This window comes from Cuculus canorus, chromosome 2 (genome assembly GCF_017976375.1).
Source record: "Cuculus canorus isolate bCucCan1 chromosome 2, bCucCan1.pri, whole genome shotgun sequence".
NCBI lineage: Eukaryota > Metazoa > Chordata > Aves > Cuculiformes > Cuculidae > Cuculus > Cuculus canorus.
Genome location: NC_071402.1, coordinates 53009094 through 53034337, shown reverse-complemented (window position 1 = coordinate 53034337; position 25244 = coordinate 53009094). Strand labels below are relative to the sequence as shown.

At 41.3% G+C, this 25244-nt stretch overlaps 1 protein-coding gene across 30 annotated transcripts in view; it reads left to right on the top strand.

The window, feature by feature from the left end:
- Positions 1-25244, top strand: part of EPB41L3 (erythrocyte membrane protein band 4.1 like 3) — a 140690-nt gene that overhangs the window by 84566 nt on the left and 30880 nt on the right. For all 30 annotated transcript variants that reach the window (XM_054057932.1, XM_054057930.1, XM_054057934.1 and 27 more), the window contains exons 4-8: positions 16008-16112; positions 18527-18569; positions 22033-22108; positions 23536-23754; positions 24070-24157. In XM_054057932.1, the coding sequence (XP_053913907.1) occupies positions 16008-16112; positions 18527-18569; positions 22033-22108; positions 23536-23754; positions 24070-24157 (531 nt within the window). The remainder of the gene's footprint in view (positions 1-16007; positions 16113-18526; positions 18570-22032; positions 22109-23535; positions 23755-24069; positions 24158-25244) is intronic.

The following is a 25244-nucleotide window of genomic DNA, read 5'->3' as shown; positions in this document are numbered from 1 at the left end:
GTACCTCTCTGGTACGCTGGCCTGTGGGAATACGTGGTAGATCCCCAAGGGAGTCCACTTTCCATGGCATAAAGTACAGATACAGCAAAAGGATGCTGCATCTAGCCAAGAGAAATAATGTGACTTTCACTGTGTTTTTTCTCCTGGGGAGAAAAAGTATATACAAAGGGAGTTAGTAGGGCAGGGAAACCGAGGGACTGTCTCAGGAGACATCTCAGGAAACCATGTAGGAGGCTAAAGGTAAAGTATAAGTATACTGAAAGATCTAATGAATTATGGAGGTCCATAAATTCCCCGATATTAATTCCTTAAAAGAAAGGGGAGAGGAGGAGACAACACACGGCAATCAAATATTTAATATTTCCATTCCTTCTGTCCGACCTGCTTAACTGCATCTTTTGGTGTAGATGGTGGCCCAGGGTAGGGATATGACAATCAGTGGATGTGAGTCAGAAATGTCATCCCATAGTGTCAGTGCCTATGTTCCAGCTCCGTCTGTGTGTCATGCTTCTACTCACTAAAGGCTACAAAGCAGTGTAATCTAGAAGGATCGAAAACTTAGAAACCTTATTTTGATCTAGACTAATAACTCTGTCAGTAGATCTTGATTTGGACAAGATTTGGGATGTCTGTCCTTCCAGAATTGCATTCCCTAGTCTGGGAGTCAGTAATCATTGTAGAATACATTAGTTACTCTGTAGTAACTCTAGAATTTTTCAAATGGCAAATGCTTTTATATATGTTAAATATTAATATCATTTAAAGGAGCTTATTGCCCTCAAATAGAGTGCAACCTACAGCTTATCAATTATGTGTTCATCCAGTTGATGAATTGACAGCCAAAATTACACGTACTCATAGACTGAGATGCTTCTGAGGCAGGTTTGGTTAATCCATTAACCCCTTGGTGTCATTTGTTTCAGAAGCCCTTATTCCATATTTAATGCTGAACACCTTCACTCCCTTCTGCTGCATCTTTCAGTCTCTGTTATGTCCAGTACTTTGCGTTTGTGACACTGGAGTTTTTCATATTGTATGAGAGATATCTGCAGGGGAAAACGTAGCAGAGGTAACTTCAAAGCTGAGTGGTTCATATAATGTGGTGTCTTTTCAGTGAAAGGATCTTAAGGAAATGCCAGGTAAAAGCTTTCTCTTGAGGCCCCACAGTGTTATTGCCTGCCTGCTGTATTTATCCTGACCCAGAAAGTCTTTCATGCAGTAAGATGTTACAAGCCCAAACCAAGTTAAGTAGGTAGCCCAACCTGCTCATTCATTCTCCTCCAAAATCATAAAGCAGAAGCATCACCATCTGTATCCCCAATGCCAGTTTCATCTGGGTGCCTAGAGATGTTGGCAGGAGGCTTATTTAAGAGATGTATTTCCTTTTGGAGATGGGATGACCGCCTAATGGTGCTTTGCCTGTCCAGGGACAGCTGTTGGCATTTGGAGTAGTATTTGCTGTATGCTGACATTGTCCCTGATACTCTATCAGAGGAAAACAGCCTTAGGGTCACTAAGTGATTCTCCCATGTCTTGAAGAAGCTGGACGTTTCTAATGGGCGCTCACTGAGTCGCAGGAGTTGATGTGGTCTGCTCAGAGGGATACTGAGCAGTGAGTTCCGCCTAGATGTCCAGCCCTGCTGGAAGCAGTTTTCCTTGGGCTCTTTGTTGCACTCTGACAGCCAGTATCAGTATTGCAAATGCTCTTTGTCAAAAGTGGCCAAGTCCACAGCTGGAACCAAAACTGCACTGCAAAGAGGATGCTGAAAACTTCTCCATTAAGCAAGCTAGCTCTGTACTTTGCATTTCCTGGTTTGAAGAATTAAAGATAGAGCCAGATCCAAGACTGCAAATTGATTTCAGATAACATTAAAGAAAGACCGTGAACACACTTGTTCAGGTTTTTCCTAAGATATGAGAAAACAAGCAGAAATAACTTATTTCTGGGTTCTTCCCACTTTAAGTAGGGAATTTCAAGTGCTGCAGTACAATTACACTGTTTCTAGGATTTGTTTCCCTACTCTTCGCTTTCTGCCCCATGTCAAATTTCTATTATCTAGACTACTGCATTTTAATTAAAAGATGCAAGTGGAACCAGCTGTCATGCCCTCTCTTACATGTAGCCTAATCTGAAGTGTCTAAAACAGGTTGGAATTTGCCTTCATCATTTCTGCTCTAAACATATACATGTTATTAATCACAGAGTGAGATCAGAAAGCTCTAACATAATCTGTCTAAATAAATGGTAAAATAATTAGATTTCATTTTCAAAAGCTCAGCTGCCTGAGCCCATTGGTAATTTATACTCTTTCTTTGTTGTGTCATGGCTCAGTCTTTCTTATCATGCAGGACACCAGTAAATGAAAATAAACATTTCCATGACAGCCTGCCTATGCCATCTCTGCAGCACTACTTTAGACAGAGTGAGTTGCCATAGGATTCAGATAGGTTGCAGAGCACATGAATAGCCAATGTCTCAGAAAACATTACCGGTATCCCCTTGTCTTGGTGTATGTGGATCAGCTGAGGTGGGAGAAGATTCATAAAAATACACTGTTGTTTAGGGGTTTTTCATCAAATTTTCTCAGTCAAGCTGCTGCTAGGACCTGGGCAGTAGTTGAGTATCCCATGCTCTAGAGCCTGCTACGCGTTTGTGATGAACCTCTGGTGACTCCTGCATGGAGACCCCGTTTTCTTACTAAGTAGCAGGATTCCCCTCATCCTCAGGTCACTTCAGAATAGCATGCTTGGCTTGAGCTGCAGTGATGAGATAGTTTATTTCCATACATTCAAATCCAGAGTTTAGAATAGCAACAGAGGCAGATTGGAGTGAACAAGTCCCTTTCTGCCCTGCACAGGTATGTGCTGAAACTAATCTTTAGAGACCAAGTGGTCATGCACTATTGTGTTCACATGAACTTTTCTTTTTACTGTAGAAAAATGAGAATACATGGATGCTTCCTAAAAAAATAAGTTGTTAAAGATGGTGACAGGACATGTTTTGAAGAACAGAGAACAAGCAGACTTATTTCTACTTTGCCACCATTGCTAGAAATTAAGGAGGGAAGTGGCTGACTTCAATGCTGCATGTGTTTCTTTTCCTGGTTTTTCCAAACCTGGATTGCAAGACTGCCTCTGGAGGCAAAACCCTTCTGTGTTTCTCTAGGGTGATGGGGGAATGTAAGGCCCCATTGTTCCCCTCCCTGCGAGGCATCCGAGCTAGCCCTTCCCTAGGAGCCGTCTCAGCCTGGACCTGTGCGACGCTTTTGCACAGGGAGCTTAATGACATTGAATTTCTCAACCATTTTGAGGTAGGCTTTAAGGTCAGGAAGGAAACCACAGTAACAAGATTCACTCTGCTTTGTGAAGGATACCATTTCAGTTACCCCTTGCACATTTTAATTGTTTAATGAATTCCACACAGTGTTTTGCAAATGTCTTTCCATGTGAAACTGATTACTGAAAGCAAGAGGGAATTTTTTTAATAAGTCTTTTCCTTTTGACCTACTCGTTGCTTACATTTCAGTTAATTTAATATGAAGAGCTTTGTTCTAGGTTTTTGTTTCTTCCCCAGGATGTGTTTCAGTAAATGTTACTGGGCTGAGATGCATCATTGTTGTTACACAGAATGTTTTCTGTCCCCAGACCCACTAATTAAGGCTGACTTAGATTAGCCAGGGGATTCGGTTAAGATCTATGTTACCTGACACATGTCAGTAGGAGTCTGAGTATTGCCTGAATGTGTTCCAGCTGAATAGAGTTAATATATAACTCTCCTGGCTTGCTTTTTTAAAATACTGTAGGTAGCTTTTTATGAGTTAGACTACTTGTCAGTCCAAGAAGCGTAATGGTCTGCAAATCAATACCAATGTTGTCAAGCTCTCAATAATCAACTGTGAGAAGAAGGGTTTTTGCCTCAGTTTGGTAACTGAAACAAAAATGAAAATGTTTGCGTTCCCTTTTAGTGATGATGATTATGATGGTGGTATTATAGTTGTTGTTATGTTATTTCACTGAAGCTGAAGAAATCTAAATGAAAAGAAGTGACTTCAGGTTGAGCTAATCCTTTTGGAAATGCCACAAAGCAAGGAAGGATGCTGGTGTGGCACTTGTGGGGCTTACCAGGAGAGGCTCAGCTCCCCTAGCTCCCCTGTGCTCCTCATGGCTAGGAATACCCAGGCTGCATGGTATTTAGGGAAAAGGTCTCATAACTTTGGTAGGAAAACACACCTAAACAACTGGACACCTGGGGGCTCTTTTGTTTCTTCCAGTTAATATACAAGTAGTTTACAGAGATTGAGGAAGAACCAAGAATTAAACCCAAGTCACTCCATCGGGCTTCATACCAGGTAAACAGCAGGTTGGGCTTTTAGTTTCACCTGTTGGCACAGCAAAGGACTTGGTTGCAATCAAAATAAATGCCAAAAAATGTAAAATTACATTAAAAAAAGTTTAACAAGTATGATTCTTCTCCACATCCATTTCCTTCATTTAGTGCTCTTATCTGTTGCCTTTCATTAATAGTTTCTGGTAATGATTTGAACAGTGAAATGATGGGTTTAGGAGACAAAAAGATCTTCATTTTAATACTTTGGAGGTGCCAGCCATTTTTCCATAATGGTGAAAACTACGGAGAGCAGTTGACCTACATTGACAAATATTTTCATCTTCCCTGAAACTGCATTTTGTAGGGAATAAGTGGTTAGCTGAAAACTTACTGATGAAATGTTGCCTCTGGTTCCCTCCTCTTGGTGCACCACTTGGGCACAAGTCAGGCAACAGGAGCTTGTTTTCCGTCTAATGAAGTTTTTAAAAAAGTTCTGGCTGTGCACGCTCAACCCCACATACTGCAAGGCTCATGGCAGGTTAATCTGTTTGCAAGAGTCCAAGAGACTATGATCTTTTACTCACTTTTTGCCCCAGACAAATAGAGGTCACTTGGCCCCAGGAGTCCTGCCCTTGTCACCATTGTTGCTGATGGACTCTCAAGAGTGAGACTGCATCAGTCCCTCCAAGTTTGTCTTCTCTAGGTGCATTGCCCAGGGTGGTCCTCATCCTGGAGACCCCACATTTCTTACTAGCGTGTCTGGTAAAGCCAGCACTGAACCTCCGCATACATACTGGAATATAAATCACAAACTATGGAAGAAGGGTTTTGCCTGCTCTTTTCCTTTCTCCAAACAGATTCTCAGCTTTTAAAGTCTCCAGTCGACAGCGTGGCCGTTCTACCACTTCTCCCATGCCGATCCTGCCAGAGAAGTTGCTGATTTTCTTGTCACTGCCCAGTGCACTTTATCATGTTTCTTGCCTCGTTTCTGTATTAATTGAGTGCTTGTTACCTGCTCCAGCTCCCCACTAAGCCATTTGAATTGATCTCCAACTCTTGATAGTTGTTCCCACATTAACAGAGTTGCTGTTTCCAGCCAGAAACTGAGTAAATGTCATATAAAATCCTAACATGTCGTATGGTCATATTTTTTCAACTCAGCCCTGTGCAGTATTCACTGATCTGCTTTTATATTTTTTTATGCCTATCTGTTAATACAGCGAACAAAATATCAGAGATGGGACAGGGTGGTGAGGAAACACCTGCTTGCAAAGCAAAGCTTTGATAGGCATTGAGGTCTGTCTCTCATGGTTTATCTTGCTCTGGCAGAAGCGATTTTCATCTAAAGTGGATAAAACTTGGATGTAGTTTGAGAATACACTCATTATTTTTCTTGACAGCCCCATCACTCATGGTGTGAAAGTGTCTAAGGTATCCCAAATCTAAAAGTTTGATCATTGTGCTGTCTCTCCTGCCTCAAGAGCATCTTTCTGTGCTGTGGTTTGTGTGAAGTGGGTCATTTGTTTGTTGGGTGTTTTTTTCAGTGCAGCCTGGCAATGTAGGTCAGGGAGAGCTCTGTGGCTTTTAAATTCGCATGGCAAGATTACTCTGTAAATCGGACTATGTTCAAAGTAGAGCTTTTTTCCAGCTGAAAATAAACAAAATATTTATGATTAGTTTTTGCTAATCTATGCCAGTAACTATTTATGGTACAGGTAGTGGCTGGTTCACCTTGCTGTGTTGGTGCTGGGTTTGTGAACAGATAGCAGTCACACAGGAGAGATGAGCGTTCGCTGAGCTCATCCAAGTAGAGGTAGAAGAAGGAAAATGTTTATTTCTGTGACCCTCACTGGAAAGCTTCAACTGCTGTATCGAATCCCAAGCTTGAGTTACTGCAGAGTGTTTTGCAGGAGGCATAGGGCAATCAAGAGGCATTAAGGCAATGGATCAGTTGCACATCTAGTTAAAATCCCAGCCCAAACAATCTTAAGAAAGCTGAGCGAGGGGGGTAGTTTCTCTGTTGAAAAGCCTCCAAAATCTTGGAATATGGTTTATTGTTTTATGTCAGGATTTAGCAAATGTGTGAAACTAATCAATGTACTGAGAACTGCTGTTTGAGAAATATTATCCACTGGGGTTTTTTTCCATTTATTGGAGAGTAGTTCTTGTGGGCTCTTAACCAGATCACTATTTTTACAGCATAAATTTTGTTGATGCACTTGCGATGCCCAAGCATTTGATGATCATCACATTTCACAGGTACTTCTGTAGCTGTTGTGCACATGCAGCCGTGACTGTTACGCTTCCACTTAGAAAGTCATGCTCCAGAGTATTTATTTCTCAGATGCCCACTTCTGCTGCTTTGCATTGCCGTGAAAGTTTCTGCTTTGTTCCTAAGCATGCAAATCATGTAGCGCACGTGGCACGATGCTTAAGGCTTGTATGATGCCAGTGCTGGTGTGATCTCTGGTGATGATGTAGAAGGCAAAAGCCCTAATTTGGTTTCATGCCAGAATCGGGACTAGGTCACCAATCTTCTTACTGGGATTTAGCAGTCCTCTGGGTTATTTTAGATTAGTCCTGGCTTTTTAGGATTGCAAGCTCAAACGGCATTAAAGAAGGTTCCCCCTGATAAAAACCATGTGGTGTTATACAATGTCATTGACACTTGCTGCAAGTTTGTAACTTGTATTAAACATTTAAGAGACAGGTGTCATAAAAGGTTATTTTCAGGAATGGTAATACATTTCAATATGCTGTATTACAATCAGTTTCAGTAAACTGACATCGTAGTACTGCCTTGATGGAGGAAATAAGATGATGATCAATCGTCACTGTATGTCAAAATACCTTCTAGTCTGCTTAGTTTTCTTACGTGGTGTTTATATGCGCAGAGCAGTATGGGATGGAGTTCCACATTAAAAAGTGGAGAAAGGCAAAATACTATGGCAGTTTTTATTTTAGACTATTAGAATATATTGATCACCTACTGAGGTGCATATGCAGGTTTGCACATAAAAAAGTTAATGGAGAAATAGAACATTTGAAGAGCTTTTATTGGCATGCAGCTTTAAGGAAAAGCATTTCCTTATATGAAATACGTTCACACTGGGGAAAAAAAGTCTATTTAACATAGCTTTTATTGAATGAAACCTTTCTGAAATTGCCTAGTTCTTAGTTTACCCTACATTTGGCTAAATTATTTATTCAGCAGATTGTATTTGGAATTGTGACATGGGACATTTGCAATTGCAGTTTACCATTGAAGTATGTAAAAGATTAAGTGATACTTCCGTTTGAGAACCAAACAATGTGTTTTGCTTTGAACATTTTCTTTACATTATCTGTATTTTTTTGCCACCTGAAAGACTGGCAGAAAGGTCTGTTCAGTGTCTCCTACACCTGCTAGCAAGCTGCTTACAAACTGGATGAGAGTATTCGTGTCCATCCAAGGGATATGTGTATCCCCATAAATGTTTATTTATAATACTCTGTGTATACCAAACTCAAGACTTTTCTCAGAGAAAGATAAAATGGTTGGTGTAAAAAGATTGGATATGTTTATTTCTTTTATCTTTAAACTTTTCTGTCTCTCTGTGTCAGAGAAGGGTTCACTTATGTTATTTGTGTATGTTAGTGTGTGCACGTATTATGTATATTAAATTATGCTTATGCTCATATTTGCATATGTATATTCAATTGACACATTATAAGTGATATTGGAATTTTGTATACACTTGATCACTTCAGCTTGCAACTAATGGCAGTTTGTGCAAATAATGTTTTCTGGGATTCTGTACATTTTTGTATAGGCTGAGTAATTTCTGAGGAAAGAATGAGAAAGGGTGTTGTCAGGAGGCTGGAATTTCAGCCGCTTGGAGACTCAGCTGGAGGAATTTATGGGAAGAGAGTGTTCACTGCCCTGAGTACAAAGTACTCCTGACAACAGGCTAATCACTTACACTTGTTTGTGTTCCAAGAATAATTGCAGAAGCTGCAACATGGGGAGAGAGAAACATACCCATGTGTATGGTAGCTGTTTGTTGCCATGTATGCTTTAACTTTTCTGTGTGTTTTCCTTGCATTTGTGCAGAGGAGACCAACATGTGGCCCATGCAGTGTAGAAACTGAAGTGTTGACCAAGCTTGCAAAACACAATTTAAATTGAAAGAGTAAATAAAATAAAAAAGTCAGAGATCTGTACACCATTGGAATCATTTTCATCGTGCACATTGCAAGTGAAAAAAAATGGTAATATTTCCATGTCAGAAAGAACAGAGGAAAACAAAGAGGTTGCTACAGCCACATGCTGAAATACATTACTGTATGCAAGGCTAGAGCCAGCCCATGCATTTATACAGTGCATGGTTAAGGTCCCTTGAAAAGTGCAAATGTTAATTAGGAATGTGAACCAGGTAACATCAGTTAAAGTCCAATAACTTCTACAAGGATTTCATGATACTAATCTGTTTGTCCTTCAACCAGCGATTGTGCCCAAATGGAATTATTACAGTAATTGTATAGAGTTTAATGCCAGGCTGTTGCTAGTGTTGTGTTGTTTGCTGGCTGCTTGACAGTTTTTCCAGGGAAAGTGACGATACTGTGTTTGCATGTGTATTCACACAGAAAGATATGTGCAAACTCTCCTTTTAAAATCCAGCTGTGACACCTGTTAGTCTTGCTGTGCTCCTTGACTGAACAAAATAGGGGGACAAAGTTTCAGTTCATTGGGATGCCCTGACCTTCTAGATACTATGGAGTGGACATGATGGTTATTGATGGCAATAATTAATCCCTTTACAGCTGTTTGGCTGTGAGACTCTTTGTCTCTTCGGGCTTATCTTTGTAAAATTCGGTCTAAATGTGATCTCTTGTAATTGCTTTCAAATGGGAGGGACATACCTGCATGCTGCAGAAAGATTCCTCCCCCACCCTTTGCTCAGCATTTTGCATCTGCATGAGACTGCAGTATCGGATGCAAAAATAGAACCGCTCCAAATGCGACACTTTGGAGGCTGCAATAGCTTCCATTTCTAGGAAGCTGACAGGGCTGTTTTCTGCCCTTCAACCTCTCATCCTATTTTCCTATCAGTAAGAGGAAGGTAATCTCCTCATAAGTGAAAATAGAGTATGAGGCTAACACTCTACACTTTAATCAGGTGCACAATGATTAACCTCTTAGCACCTGCAGAGTTTCATGGGAGTCTAGTGTCACAGTCGCGCTGGTTGGAAGAGATCAAGAAGGCCCCTGATTTAAGCAGGGTGATGACTGGCACTGGGTCGGGCCAGGTGTGGCATTGCCTGGTCAATGCCTTGAAACCCTCTGAGAATAGAAGCTCCTTAGCCTTGCTGAGATACCAGTCCCAGTGCATTATTGACCCTTTAGGGAGCAATTCATTGCGCAGACAGTTGGATTCGGACTGGAAGAAGACAAAGTGGTGACAGGTCCTCGGCATGGACATCTCTCCACTAGATAAAGGTGGGAAAGATGGCCAGTCTGATAGGTTGGAGGTTATGCAGCAAGTGAAGGTGTGTTGTCCAGAGTGAGGGTGTGTCAGAAGGTGGGTGCCAAAATGCCCCAAAGACAGCTCATGCAGATGATTGTGTTTTGGGGACAGCGCAAGACTGACAAATCAGGAGCCACAGCAGCTTGAAGAACAAGTTTCGGAGACATGGTGCCTCCTGGCATGGAGCAGCCAAGCAGGAAGGGACAACTCTTCAGAGGGACAGCTCTCTGTTGGGAGCCACTAGAGTTAGAGTTGACTCCATGGAGAGTTGTCACTGCAGAGAGTTGGCCATGAAATGCTGTCCTAGACCCCAGCCAAGCCTATGCTCTTCCAAAGAAACAAAATATACCTCTTAGAGGTGGCAATTCTGGATCCTCATGTATTTTCCTCTGGTACTACTGGCTTACAGTCTGAGAAGCACTATCCAGCACATAAGATTTGAAATCTTCCTGATTTTTTTCCCTATATTCCGCTAAATAGCAAAGAGGGTTCCTGGGGTCTTATTAGCATATTCATGACAAGGAGGTTGGTGTCACATCATTGTATTAAGTTGTTGGTTGCTCATTCCCTGTCATTTTCCTCGCTGCTTATTACACTACAGTAACATATGGTTTTGGTGGGTTGATTGCTGCAATACAGGGTTTATTATTATCTAGGGGTCTTAACGTACAACAGTGTGAACAAGAGTCAACAATGTGCCCTGGTAGAACAGAAGGCCAGTGCCGTGCTGGGCCACATAAGGCAGCGTTGCCAGCAGGTTGAGGAAAATTATCTTCCCCCTCTACTCAGCATTTGTGAGGCCAGAGGTGGAGTGCTCGGTCCAGTTCTGGGGTTCTTAGTACAAGGGAAACACGGACGTGCTGGAGAGAGTCCAACAAAGGGCCACAAAGGTGGTGAAGGGACTGCAGGATCTCTTCAATGAGGAAAGGCTGAGAAAGCTGACGTTGCTGAGCCTGGACAAGAGCAGGCTCAGGGGAATCTTAGAAACAGGTATCAATATATGATGGGAGAAGTAAAGACACAGACAGACTGCTCAGCGGTACCTAGTGCAAGGACAAGAGGCAGTGGGCATGGAATGAAATACAGGAAATTCCATTTAAACATAAGGTAAAAACATTTAAACATAAAGTAGAAGTATTTTTACTATGAGGATGGCCATGTAGGTTGCGCGTGCAGGCTATGGAGTCTCCGTGCCTGTAAATACTCAAAACCCAAATGGACACAATCTTGAGCAACCAGCTCTATGTGGCCCTGCTTGAGCAGAGGGATTGGGCTAGACCATCTCCAGGGGTGCCCACCAGCGCCAGCTAGTCTGTAATTCTGTGGTTATATTAATGCACAATGCATATTTTGTGACTGAAGTGACAATGTATCTATATCAAAGGCTTGTGGGTTTTTGCTTTATTAATGTTTATCTAAAGTACGTTATAGCTTATAGGCTTAATCATAATAAAAGAAACCTTTCCAGTTATTTTTCTGCATTAAGAAATAACAGACATTGTACCCAAATGTGTGCCAATAAGAATAATTGACTTTGTAATAATCTTATTATCCAGGCAGAGCTAAAATGGAGGTACTTAATTTTTGAACACTTCACTCAGTGTTGTGCTACATGTAATCTTGGTCTGATGATCTTGTAAGGGGAGGAGGGTGCGATGGAGGGATATGAACTGAGAAAGCTGACATGGAGGCGTTTGAGCATGCATTTTTTCTAGGGAAGTGAGATAGGGGATGGAAGAGCCTTTTGTGGCCGATGTCCTTCCAAGAAGGGAGAGGCTCAGCTCCAAAACCAAGGAGAAGCTGGTGAGGAGGGAGGCCTTTTCCCCTTTCTCTTGCATGTAGGAATTGCTGGAGGGCACAGGCTTGCCAAGTTCACTGCTGCTGGCTTTTTTCACTGGGATCTTGACCAGGAGGTTCTTTATTCCCGTTCCAGCTTCAAGCAAGAGCCCTGGCCTTTATGGAGCTGCAGGGAGCAGGCTGTGAAAAGCATCAAGATTTTGCTCCTCAACTTTTGTACTCATTTATACCATTCAATCTATGTTTTGAATTCTTTCTGTGGTCTTGATTTCCCAAAATTTGAAGTAAAGTGTCTCTTTTTTCTGATCTACACATTTCATTTCATCCCATTCATGCCTGAAAACTAGCCAAGAATATTTCTGAAGGAGACCCTTACCATATTTACCTTTCAGGAAAGCTTTTTATTTATATGGCCAGTATTTTATAGCATGTTATTCTGATTTATCCTTTTTTTTAATCCACTTTTTTTTTATTGGAAAATTGCTGGGCTTTTTTGACATTAACTTGTGACCCACAGTAACCAGCAGACTGTCAGTCTTTCATTGCCGTAGACTTGTCACTCCAAAATGGTGGAAAGCTAACATTTAAGCTGGGTTGAAGAGCAGAATGAATTTGTGACTTGACTTATCTCTCCTCCTCCTCCCATTCTCTCTCTGCCAAACCAGTGGTACCGATGTCTTGCCTGGCATGCTTATTTGGGCACCCAGTAAAGTAAAAGCAGTTAACAAGAGCACAAGAGGTCCGTTCAGTTGCTTTAATTATATGTTCCTCACTAAACCTCTTAATTTCCAATGGATTAATGCAGTAGCCTCCCCTCACTGTGTTTTTGTGCAGCATTGTTTTAGAAAGAGTGGGAGTGTGCTAATACTGCATTGGTACAAAGCAGCAGTGCCGCACATAGCATCATAGTATCATGGTATAGTTAGGGTTGGAAGGGATCTTAAATATCATCTAGTTCCAACCTCCCTGTTATGGGCAGGAACATCCCACTAAATCAGGCTGCCCAAGGCCCCATCCAACCAGGCCTTGAACATCTCCAAGGATGGGGCAGCCACAGCCTCCCTGGGCAATCTGTGCCAGTGCCTCACCACTCTCATGGTGAAGAAAGTCTTCCTAATGTCCAGTCTAAATCTGCCCCTCTCCAGTTTATACCCGTTCCCCCTGGTCCTGTCCCCACAAGCCTTTACGAATAGCCACTCCCCAGCTTTCCTGTAGCCCTCTTCAGGTACCGGAAGGTCACTATAAGATCTCCTCTGAGCCTTCTCTTCTCCAAGCTGAACAGTACATTGCTGACTCATGTTAAGCTTCTCATCCACCAGCACCCCCAAGTCCTTCTCTGCAGGGCTGCTCTCAATCACATCATCCCACATCGTGTACTGAAAACAGGGATTGCCCCGACCCAGGTGCAGGACCTCACACTTGGCCTTGTTGAACCTCATGAGGTTCTCAGAGGCCCACTTCTCCAGCCTGTCCAGGTCCCTCTGGATGACATCCTGTCCTTCCTGTGTGGCAACTACACCACTAATCTTGGTGTAATCTGCAAACTTGCTGAGGGTGCACTCAATCTCGCTGTCAATATCATTGATAAAGATATTAAACAGTACCAGTCCCAGTACGGACCCCTGAGGACACCACTTGTCATGGAAAGGCAAGTACACGAGGATTTGGAGGGCATGAGTAGATATATTGCCAGGCAGCCCCGCTCCCTACAGGACAGGAGCCCTCTAAGCCCTGCTCCCACAGGCTCAGCTTTGACTTGGGAAGAGGTGTTCAGGGGCAGCAATTAGGCTGTGACATTGCGACTCATCTGTCTGCACACTGGTGGGCCTTTCTGTGGAAAGTGAGAAGGACAGTGGTCCTGGTAAGGCTTCCCCTCAGCTGCCACTGGTTCACACTTGGTGTCTGGTGAAGAAACGATCCCAGACAGGAAGGGCTGTCAGTGATATATGTTATTTCCAACATCTTATTGAAGCACTGGCAGGGTTTTCCCGTGTCCTGATGCAGCAAGAATTTTATGGAAAGTTGGCCAAGTACAACTTGGGCCTCTTCCTATAGGAGAAGGAGGATACATTTGCTCATGGATAGGAAATGAGCCATGCAAATTATTCTAGGCTTGCTATACTTCTTCTCACTTGCCCATAATGTGTAGCCAAACAAGAAGTCCTGATCATTGCCTTTTGGTTTTGGTTTTTTTGGGTTTGTTTTTTTTTTTTAATTCGTTGGTTTTTATTGCAGCACAGCCCCTCACAATTGTTTGGTGCAATTCCCTGTTGAAACACTGGACTTTGTAGCTGTTAGCTACTATTTCACAAAGCCGACATCTGTGCAGCCACACAGATCAGCTGCATAAAACAGCTTCTGTGTTGGCCTTGTGTGACTTCAAAGTAAGAGGATGTGGAAGTATCATAATTCAAATACATGTAAATGGTCCAGTGGTGCAGACATAGTGTCTCTCAAAGCAAATATCCTCTAGACCTAGCCTGATTGTTTCTCTTCATTCAATATAACCACTTTATTTGTTACCAAGTAGAAAAGCAAGAAATTTGGCAAAATAGAGCATTGCTTGCTTACGGCAGAAATGTGGTTATTTTGACTTGAAGACTCTGAGTTGATTCCTCTCTGCACATTAGTGGTGAGATCTTTTTAATCTCCTTGATCCTCTCCCTGGAGCGTCAAGTATAAAACCATCAATCTCTTGTTATCTCCTTCCGAGTCTGGAGCGTGAAGAATTAACTAAATATTTGTTTGAAATTATAAAGGAACTGGGCTAGAGTGGAAAAGGGTGAAAAGCATGTGACTGCAGAGTTAAGGCCCATTGAGCCCTTTGCTCAAATGATGCTGGGAGACACAGTAAATGAAGTTACAGCAATACGCTTGCAATGCACTTCTGTGCCTGTTTTTTTCTCAGCTGGAGAAAGTTGTCTGGACTTGTTAAACTCTATCAGTCACACTCTTCAGTTTCCCCATTGATAAAAAAGTAGAGGATATTTCCCTGCTTCCTTTCTAGTATACCATCAGAGCCCCAGTAGCAATACTAATTTTAACGTAAATTGGGTTACAGTGCACAACTTCCTCCATCATCTCTTGTTATGTTTTCACAGGGTGTTAAGCAGCAAGCCTCAATTCTTTTTTTTTTTTTTTTTTTCTTTTGGCTTGTTTACCACTTCTAAAATAGTTTGAGGCCAATGTTGGGCTCCGTGGGTTTGTTGGCATAGCTATGTCAGCTTGGATTGTGAAACATTCACCCTCCCAGCCAAGGCTGCTGGGTTGGCAGTGCAGTCCAGGCACAGCTCTGTCAGCAGAGGTGCGTAAATTCAGAGGCAGAGTTCTCTCCTCTTTTGTGTCAGCCTCCTGTGCTGCATTTGAAGTAAGCAGTGTATTTCCAGTCTGCTTCAAGTCATGTGTATGCTACAGATAAAGAAAACAAGGAGCTGACATCAACGAAAATATTTGTGTATGCATGTGATTGATATAAAGTTGGGAGTGGTTTTCCTTCAGCTGAGTTGCACTTAGAGAATCAGGCAGTGAGGAAACAGTGGCCCAAATAATTTTGGATTGTTTATCATTATTAATGCTTATCACAGTTGGCACATGTACCATATAAAGAGAACATTTCTGCCTGCGTTAGTTGTTTATTAGTTTTTTCTCTCAGTGTCACGTACAACGTCAAGAACAAGGATGACCTGGATTTTTACTGTCCAATACAGGAGATACTACAAAGCTTCTGCTAAGGGCTCTGTCTGTTGACAGTGAGAGATCTTCTCAACTAATGTGTTAGCAGTAAAGAAGGTTAATGGGACACTGAAAAGCTGCTTTCTTACCCAGCTGCCTTCTCAGTGAGTTGCTAGGCTCTTTCAGTGTTTTCAGTGGGTGATGTATCAGATTCTCTCATCTATTAGACAAAAGAGGATCCTGGAATCAGTCTGCATTGTTACTGAAGCCATAAAATATCTTCGTATTTGGTTTTTACTCCAGTGGATTGATCCAAGTGACATCTCTAATAGTCCTTGACTGGGAATATTTTTCACTCTTGTTTGTTGCTACTGTTGCACACGAAGAATGCTCCAGTTTGCTGAGATAAGACCTCAGCATGCATTTGAAGTTGCAGTTTCTGAAGGATAAGAGATTTTGAAACATGACAAGTGTTGACTTACTTTTGACTCCACAAGAAGACCTGAACTTCTATGAAAATTAGGTTTGCCCCATTCAAGCAGATTTTTATAAAGATTCAGATCAGTAGGTTTGAAAGATAGAGTAATTGTATTAAATTATTTTGGAGTTATTCATTTGAGGATCAAGCAAAAAGGTGTTATTTTAATGCTTTTATTACTTTATTTCTCAAACATGATTTTTTCTTTCCTGTTCGTCTCCCACAGAAACGTTCCAGAGGTCAAGTGCTATTTGACAAAGTGTGTGAGCATCTGAATCTTTTGGAAAAGGACTACTTTGGGCTAACATACAGAGACACGGAAAACCAAAAGGTAACCCACAAAACTGTGGCTGGCCTTTGGTATGTGAACATCAGAACGCCCCAAGACACCCACTAAAAAGCTGCCAACAGTCCATAAGTTTTTTTCATTTCCTTGCCAAGTTTCATAGACATAGCTTGAGTTGTTGTTTTTTGGAACACTCTACCTCTGCAAACCATCCCCCATGTTTCCCTGGCTTCCCTCTGTGTTGGTTATTTGTGACCTGAAAGAAGTTAATCATGTAGCTTGTTTTCTTTGTAGTATGATTTATTTCATTATTGCTTTAGTTGAAAGTCAGATTTACATTCATAGATACACTACTAGACATATAATACTAAAATATGTCTTAATAATCCTATGGTTGGGATACAGATAGGCAGGAATTGATTGGCTGCTCCTGCTAACTGCTAAGATAAAGTAAGGCTGTAAGTCTTGACTTACTTCATCTTTGCACTATTGTTGATTTGGCTGAAGATATTAGTCTTCAGAAGCAGTTGGCAGCGATAGTGAATCGCACTTTGGTTGTCCACATCTCAACTTTACTATTAAATAAGCTGTGTATTAACAGTGACCAAGATGATGTAACATGCACGTGATTATATATAGAGATTGTTTTGGATGCATTATAATGTAAGAGAGAGTACCAAAGGATAACATAACATAACATAACATCACATAACATAACATCACATAACATAACATAACATAACATATGCTGTGTAATTTTGGCATTTCAAAATAAATATTTTGAAAGAAACCAGTAACAAAACTGCTTAGCAATACATGCTGCAGCCCAGGAAACCTCGGCAGGTGAAGGTGTTTTTTGCTTTGCATGGCCTGAAAGATCTTCTCTGATGGAGTTAAAACTGTTATTACTTCAACTGTTTATGTCTTCTGAGAACAAGAGTTTTATTTTTGAGGATTCCCTTTGTTTCATTTATATATGATACAAAAGAAATCAGTCTTTTTTTTTTTTTTTTCCCCTTTCTTTACAGACTTCTGAGTATGAGGATTTTGTATGTGATTCAGAATATCATTTAAGCAAAGACTTGATGCATACCAGTGCAGATAGCACTTCAGCATATGCTTAGTTTTGAGTTGTGGTAAAAGACGGGCAGATGTTTGTCCGTTTCCAGATAGATGTGTTTTCCTGTACTGGAAACAGAACATATTATTAACAGGTGGTTTAGAGGCACTAAACATCTATAGATCACCAGTTACTTTACAGAGCTGAACAGCTAAAAGAATATTGCCTGCCACCACCTTTATTGATCAGTATCATACATACTTCTAATGTCAAAGTGCTTAACAATTTATCTCGATTCTCTGCCAGATAACTTCCAGACAGGAAATATATGTGCCCACAGCACATGTCACCTTTGAAAACAGAAATCCTGATGCATCTTTAATTTCTTGGAACATAGTGTTCTTTTGTGCTCAGAAGTAGCTGGAGCTCACCAGTCTCATGTTTTGCACCATGGGCTGGGTTTGGACAGCTGCAAAATGTTTTTGTTGGGGGTGATTATTGTGTTCTACTTGTTTGATATTTCTTTAGTATGTTTTTTTCATCTGATACATCTGTTTATCTTTCTTTGGAGAAAGTGGAACTTTCCTAAAGGAAACAATCTTTTTGTTCTGGTCTGTGTGACGCACTTTAAATATTAATTTGATTCTGTTAGAGGACAAGGCAGAAGTGCAGGGCCTTTGCAGGTACAGAGCAGGCTGCTCGATTAGTTGTAAACTCTGGCTGCAGCAGTGACTCTAAGAGACCCCAAGCTGCTATGCATTTCCTCCACGGGAATTTCATCTGCTCCTTGGCATCTATGGAGTAGTAACATATCACCGTGATAATTCCTTGCCTCCTTGGCAGGGTTATTGTCTCGCATAGTCACCGGGCTCTGCACAGCATGGTTGGGAGCAGCCTTGGTACTACAGTTCTGCCTTTGGTTTCAACCTGTGCTCCCTCTGCCCTCGGGGAACCCCTTGTACCCATGCTAGGTCACAAAGAGGGCAATGTCCTGCACCCTGCTTGCTTATCCTGTAGCAAGACATTTCAGCCCTCCCAAGATTAAAGCAAAAACCCAATCAACCAAACAAAAAATCCTTCTTAACAAGCTTGTAGGTATTTAATTTTTCCAGGTGATAATCTGAAAAAAAAGTTTTCTATGGATTTATTTTGCTAATTTCTGAGTTTTTTATTTATTTCAAACCATTCAGCCACATAATGTCTAGAAAGGTTACTAAAAATCCTGTTTCTGCCCAGGGCCACACTTGAAAGTTAGTGTTATCCCTGCCTACTGCTGCTCCAAGGAGAAAGGGGTGGCAGACCTTCACGTTTTCTAGCTTTGACATATAGCACTATTTTAAAAATAATGTTTATTGTTTTCTAATTCAAGTTGAAAAAAAAGGAAATGTTTTCTTTGCAGAACTGGTTGGACCCTGCCAAGGAAATCAAGAAGCAGATCCGAAGTAAGTTTTTTATCATTTGTGTGGTAATTTCAGGGATCTGGAAAACTTTCATTCTGATGTATCCAGACCCCAAAATTTTTCCCGAAGTCTCATCCTCTAAACTTCCAGAAGTGTTTGTAGAAGGCATCAGAGCCCTATGGTGCCAAGTGGGAATGCAAGAGACAGCAGGAGCTCACATGGAGGATGTCACAGGCACCAGGCACCCATTACTGCCCAGCCCCTCTGATCCTCTGGGATTCTTCTTGAATGGCTGGGGTAACTCACTGCTCTTGGGTTACGGGGTCCATTCCACCAGGGTGCCCTCAGCACTGGGGGCTTGGCAGCCCCCTTGTCCCAGACCCTTGCCCTGGCCCCACTGCCTTCAGAGTGAGGGGACAGGCAGGACAGGGGCACAGCCCCCTTCTCGCTGCCTTCCCCCAGGAGAGTGCCCTCCTTCCAGGTGATAAAGCCTATTTCATAGTCATCTTTTGCATCCTGTCCCAAGTCTCTTGAACAGGAACTACCTGCACAGTTTAGGTGTTTTACCCCATAATGAGCGCAGGCAGTTACAGAGGCTTTTGTAGTACACACGCTTGCATTGCGGAGAACAGCTTGATGTTTTTCAGAGATGAAAAAAATCTGAAGTTAGACATTAAGCAACATAACCTTAGGAACTAGGCCATGTATGTAAATTATTTCTTTGTGTTGCTGATATTTATATCATATCCAGGAATGATGTTCATGCCCCATACTGAAATAGTTCAGTGATGCAAAGATAGCACTGCGTATGAAACATCTTTCCTTCCTGTGTTTCAAAAGCCTGAACTTTGCTCCTAAAATGGCCATTTAATTCACAGAGAACCAGTCAATTTTCTGCTTCACATGAATATTTTAAAAAGCTTTATTATGAATTTAGCTGTCTACTCTCTTAAAGGAAAGCCTTGTCAAGGCTCAAAAGTTGACCTGCCTTTTTTTTCCGCCCCCCCTTCACTTTTTAAAATTGATCAAGTGTTTGTGACTGTTTCTTTGTCAGGAAAACATCAGTAGTTCTTTTCTTGCATGTTTTGTAAATGATCACTTCTAGCACCTGTGCTTTCACAGGCCAATGGCAGTTCATATTTCTTGGGTCAGACCTGGCAAATGAAACACTTCCCTCTCCGAGATTGAAAGGGTTAATTTACGCTGGCTGGAAAACTGTCCCACTTACTATGAGCAACCACACCTTTCTGCCAGTGTTATTTTCATTAGAAGTAAGTGATCTGCAATAAAAAGTAATAAAAACCTGCCTTTATTTTTTAATCTCATGAGAAGGTGGATCCGGAGGGGAAGGTGCTGTCGAACCCAGTAAGTCAGGTTATGCAGGTGGTCAGTGGAGGTAAAGCAACACAGCTACACACTGCTGATTTGAAATGTATTTAGTATGTGCCTGAACCATGAGATAGACTATGAGAGGTTGTGACAGCGGGAGATTAACCAGGGTAGAAGAGTCTCATCCTGGACTTGGCATGGGGGACAGCTGTATTTGCAGAAGATGACAGTGATAATTGCTTGTTCTGTACAATTCACCCTGGAAGTTTGGAACAGGGCAGTGGTGGTAAAGGAGGGCTGTTACCCATGGCACTTTCCAAAATACATATACATAGTCCTGCTAAATGCTGCTTGATACTCAAACACTCAGGTACCCGTTACTCTACTGCAGACCACAAGGATTTCATCCCAGTGGTTAAGAAATGAGACTATTTCAATGTGTATGGCCTTGGTTTCCACCCCGTTAGTTGTAACCTGCTAACTTGTAGGTAAGTGAAGGTTGAAGGCCTCTTACTCAGGTATCTTAACCGGCCATGCTATGTGATAGAGCTGTATTGTAGGTTTGATTTATTTTGTGTGTGACAGAGGAATAGATTGTTGAGCTATGACCTTTTCCCTCCATCACGGGCGCAGGTGTCACCCACAGGCTCACCTTGGGGCCAGACAACTTACTGGTGGGACCATGCCCCATCCTCACTGCCAGCCAAATCTTCTTCCCACCAGCTTTTTTTGTTCAAGAAAGTAGAACAATTCCTAAAATCAGGGACCCCAAAAGTATCACCAAGAGCTGAAGTCCTGATGGTAAATGTCAAAGTCTTTATGCACATTGAGCCTGTTTTATTGGATGTGTGAATGACAACAGTGGATGGGGCTTTGTATGAAGTGAAATTTCCTTGTCATCTCTGAAGAAATATTCCAAAACACAGAATTAGGACAACCAGACAGTATTTCCAGGAAAGTGAGCATTCACTCTGTCCAGTGTATAAGCTGTCTTACCGGAGAGTGCACCAGACACATATTCAACCCCATATTCTTTAGGAGGTACCTTGGCACAACATGCTGCTGCATTAAAGATCATGGGAAAGCCCTACCCTGTAAAGTTTATAAGGCAAGTCCTGTTCCTCACAGTGTTCACAAGCATTTCGTCATTACACAGCCAATCTCTTTTAAAGACATTTATTTATTTATTTATAGTTAGATTTGTAATTTGATATCAATGTGTTTCAGAAGACAGCAATGTCATTGCTTTAGTTTCTTGACTACAGAAATACTGTAATTTATGTGGTAGAAATACTTACAAGAGGTAAATTCCACATCAGAGTCCTTGGTGAAAAGTCCTGTTACTGAAAACCCACTGTGTTGCTTGTTAGCACACTGTGGTTTGGGGTTTTGTTACTGCTTTTTATTTGCATTCGAGACATGCACTAGTATAAGGTGTCCCTTTTTTTTCAGAATAGCTTTTATATTTACACACTCTATTCAGGTCTCTTTATTTTAGTCTTGATATTCTTACTTTACAACATTTAAAGCTAACACTCCAAAAAAATTTCACAAACTAGTGATGCAAACCAGCATCCGTCCCTTACTGGGGTCCCTTACTGAAATTACTAAAGGAGAATGCCCTAGTGTTACATACTGTTTTTCAGTCATGTTCTCTGTGTTTGTCCTTCCAGTTTTGTCTGCACAGTAATTTATGTCTGCTGGAGACAGGAGCTATGTGCTGAGGCAGCACTCTTGAGAGGATGCTGTGAGCTGGTTTGGCCAGCCAGACCTGGGCACATCACCCCCCTCCAGACCCTCTTCATACTTCAGCTTGTGGTGTTTTCAGTGCCTCTGTGTTTTGGGGTATTGCTTTTTAAAGCTAGTATACGTTGTGTTTTCAGATGGTTAATTCTAGTAAACAGTGTTTTCAGGCATTTTTTTTTAATGTTAGTAAAAAATTACTGCTCCCTGAGGGTCCTCACTTCATTGGAAATCTTACTAATTAAGAAAAGAGCTGTAAAACCTTATCTGGTTCTGTAATTGTGTAACTTCAGAACACAGTGGGAAAAAGTTACTATCCTGTTCTTATTAATTGCTTGACTGGGATATTCTTAAGTCTGTGGGTAATCAAGCAGCGTGAGCATCTCCGTTTGCACTCATAGTGTACTTTCAGTCAACCTGTGTTCTTTTCCAGGTGGTGCTTGGCAGTTTGCATTTAATGTGAAATTCTACCCTCCAGACCCTGCCCAGCTATCTGAAGATATTACCAGGTGTTTAAAACATTAAATACCTTTTTAGAAGGGGCTTAAAAGCTGTTCATAGATGTGCTTGCACTCTAATTGTCCAAGAAAAGGAATCCTTTGTATTCTCATTGGCTTCCTTTCTTTTATGAGCTTATGGGAAACACACAATGCTTTGGCAGAAAAGACACTGTAAACAGTGTCTGTCTTCTCAGCTAAGACGACTTTTTCTTTTCTGTAATTTAACCCTAAAAACAAACTTTTCCAATATACATATTCCTGAGAGTTTATTTTATTTTTCACAAAGATGCCTGATTCCCAGTTTTGCCGGTGGTAACAAAATATTGTTGTCAGTAAAATCATAACTGTGAAAGGAAAGAAGTGGGATTAGAATAAGCATGCATGTGAATTTTGTATGTCATTTGATGAGGTAAGCAGTTGATTGTGGTAATAAATAGCTGCTCCTTGCTATCCCAGTCAGTTAACTCTGCAATCTGCACCTCTGCTCTCTGGTTTTGTATACAGATTACAAGTACAACAACAAGAAAAATAAACCTCACCTGGTTTCCACCTTGGTATAAGGCAGGAAAACATTGGAGTCATGACAAGTTTTATGCCATCAGCAAGGCATTCCCAAACCTGTTAAAACATTTTGCAGCCTATGGATATTTTTAACCTTCATTGCTTTGTGGACTACTTGTTGCCTTTAAGGTAGCATGAAGCCTTTGGCTTAGATCAGACTCCCCTGTGCTAGGCTTTGTGCAGAAAGACGGTGTGCCAAGAATTCACACTTCAACAGAGATCTTCCAAAAGAAAGTATTGCGTTTTTACTCTTGTCACCCTCAGATCTCCCCTGGGAATTCTGTGCCTTCATTACCTAGCTAACACTCACACTTTTTCCGTTTTCTTCTATCTGATCATCCCTTACACTGAATGCCACCATGGTTTTCACATCATAAATCGTTTAAATGTATTTTTGAGAAACCTCAACACTTTTTTTCTAAGAGAGAACTTATGTTTTTTGAATGGCTTGGAGTTCAGCTATCTTTTAATGAACAGTATTTGGGGGGTTATTTATTTTTTCTCCTTAACAAAAAGAATTATCAGGTAGCTCTACGTCTTAGTGATTTATGATAGAAACCTGGTATGTTTAATGGGTAATTATCCTTCTAAGGTCACTAAACAAAGTAATAACCTATTTTATTAAGAAATCTCCATGATGCTTTATGAAGATAAATTAGTTGTGACTACCCATAAGTCAGACAAGTTGTTTGTTTGGTTGGTTTTTTTTTTCAAAATCATTATTTGTGTTAACACCTGAAAAACAGGTGTTTGGGTTTGGGAGTTGTCTGCAGATTAGTAGAGGAGCTGAGGCCTCTTGCTGGTCCTTGGGTGGCACTCCTTTGAGGGCAATTGTGGAGGAGCACTCTCTTAGCTGGCTTGGTGCTTGATTGCAGGTACTACCTCTGCTTGCAGCTGAGAGATGACATCGTGTCGGGTCGGCTGCCCTGCTCGTTTGTCACACTGGCCCTGCTGGGCTCCTACACAGTGCAGTCAGAGCTCGGTGACTATGACCCCGATGAGTACGGCAGTGACTACGTCAGTGAATTTCGCTTTGCGCCTAATCACACTAAAGAGCTGGAGGATAAAGTGATCGAGCTGCACAAAAGCCACAGGTAGATGGAGGACATCAGTGTGGGTTGTAGCCTGCCTTCAGGCACTGTCCTGGTACATCATAAAATGTTAAAACCTGCTGCAGTATACCTAATAAGAATATTTTTCAAACAAGACTCCTCTTAGTGACTTAGAGAAGAGCTTTACAGAATGAAAGATAACAGACTCTGTGCCAGGACATTGGCTCTGGTAGGTACCCAGCCATCTAAGTTGTATGACTATAGTTCTGACAGACTGACAGTGTTTTCCAGGTGCTGGATTTTATTTCGGTCTCTGTGTCCTTAAAATTCATGCTGGAATTGGTTGCTTTTCCTCAGGGGAATGACACCCGCGGAGGCTGAGATGCATTTCCTGGAGAATGCCAAAAAACTATCAATGTATGGAGTAGATCTCCATCATGCCAAGGTATGGGCTGTAGTTCTTTCAGTTATCAACTTTCTCCTGTGGCATAGTACTTGAATCCAATGTATTCTTTCTTGTTATTTTGAGATAGGTGTTTTGTAGGGTAAATCATGTGTTAACTTGAGGAAAGATGATTCATGGGATAAGCATAAATGTGTAATGTAACTTTACCAAAACGTAGCCTATAGATTCCAAGGTGTTGCACATTAGCCTTCCATGTTGATTAAACAATCAAATCCTTTGGGAAAATGTTGAAAGGACAGAGTAATGAGGAAGAATATTAGAAGCTGTCCAGAGAATGATGAATTGTCGTTTGAATTATCTACATTTTCCAATTTAATAAGGCCAACTATGATATTTTAATTAGATAAGCAGATCATTTTGAACACTACAGAGAACTTTCAAGCAATTATTTAGCCATGCTGGAAACCTAGTCAGGTTAATAGTAATGGGGAGACAGCGGCTTGCCTTTCTTCCGAAGTGTGGTCATTGCAGTTGACTGGAAGGGCAGCAATTCTTCTGGAAACATTCTCTCATGATGAAGTAGTTCCTCTAATCACTGGTAGGTTAAGTTATGAATAAAACATGGTCATTTTTATTGTGGCTTGGAAGAGCCTTGTGTTTGTTGTCTGTTTTTTTGGTTTAAGGGTTTTTTTCCCAAAAAAATAATTACTATTTTCTTCCTTGCTTTTCAAAGTAGGCCTAATGGATTTTAACATACTTGAGGTTAGCAGGCATCCTTGGCAAATGAGTGCTGAACAAAGAATCCTGAGCAGTGGAGTTTTCTATAAAGGTCAAATTATTGAGAGCCTGTTTTTTATGCTGTAGCAGATTCTTTCAAGAACCAAGATAAATTTGCAGCTTGGATCTTGACAGGGCCTGCAACCATGTCCCTGGGACATTTAGTAGTAGCTGTGCATATGTGTTACAAAATCCAAGGCACTCTTTTGTGTTCTGTTAATTGCCTTCACTGAAAATGAAAAATCTGGTATGGCTCAAAGAGCAGCGCTCTACCGGGAGGCATGCCACTGCTTTCCCTGTGTCTTGCAGACAGGAACAAAATCTTGAGGCGTATTTGGAGCAGAGATAG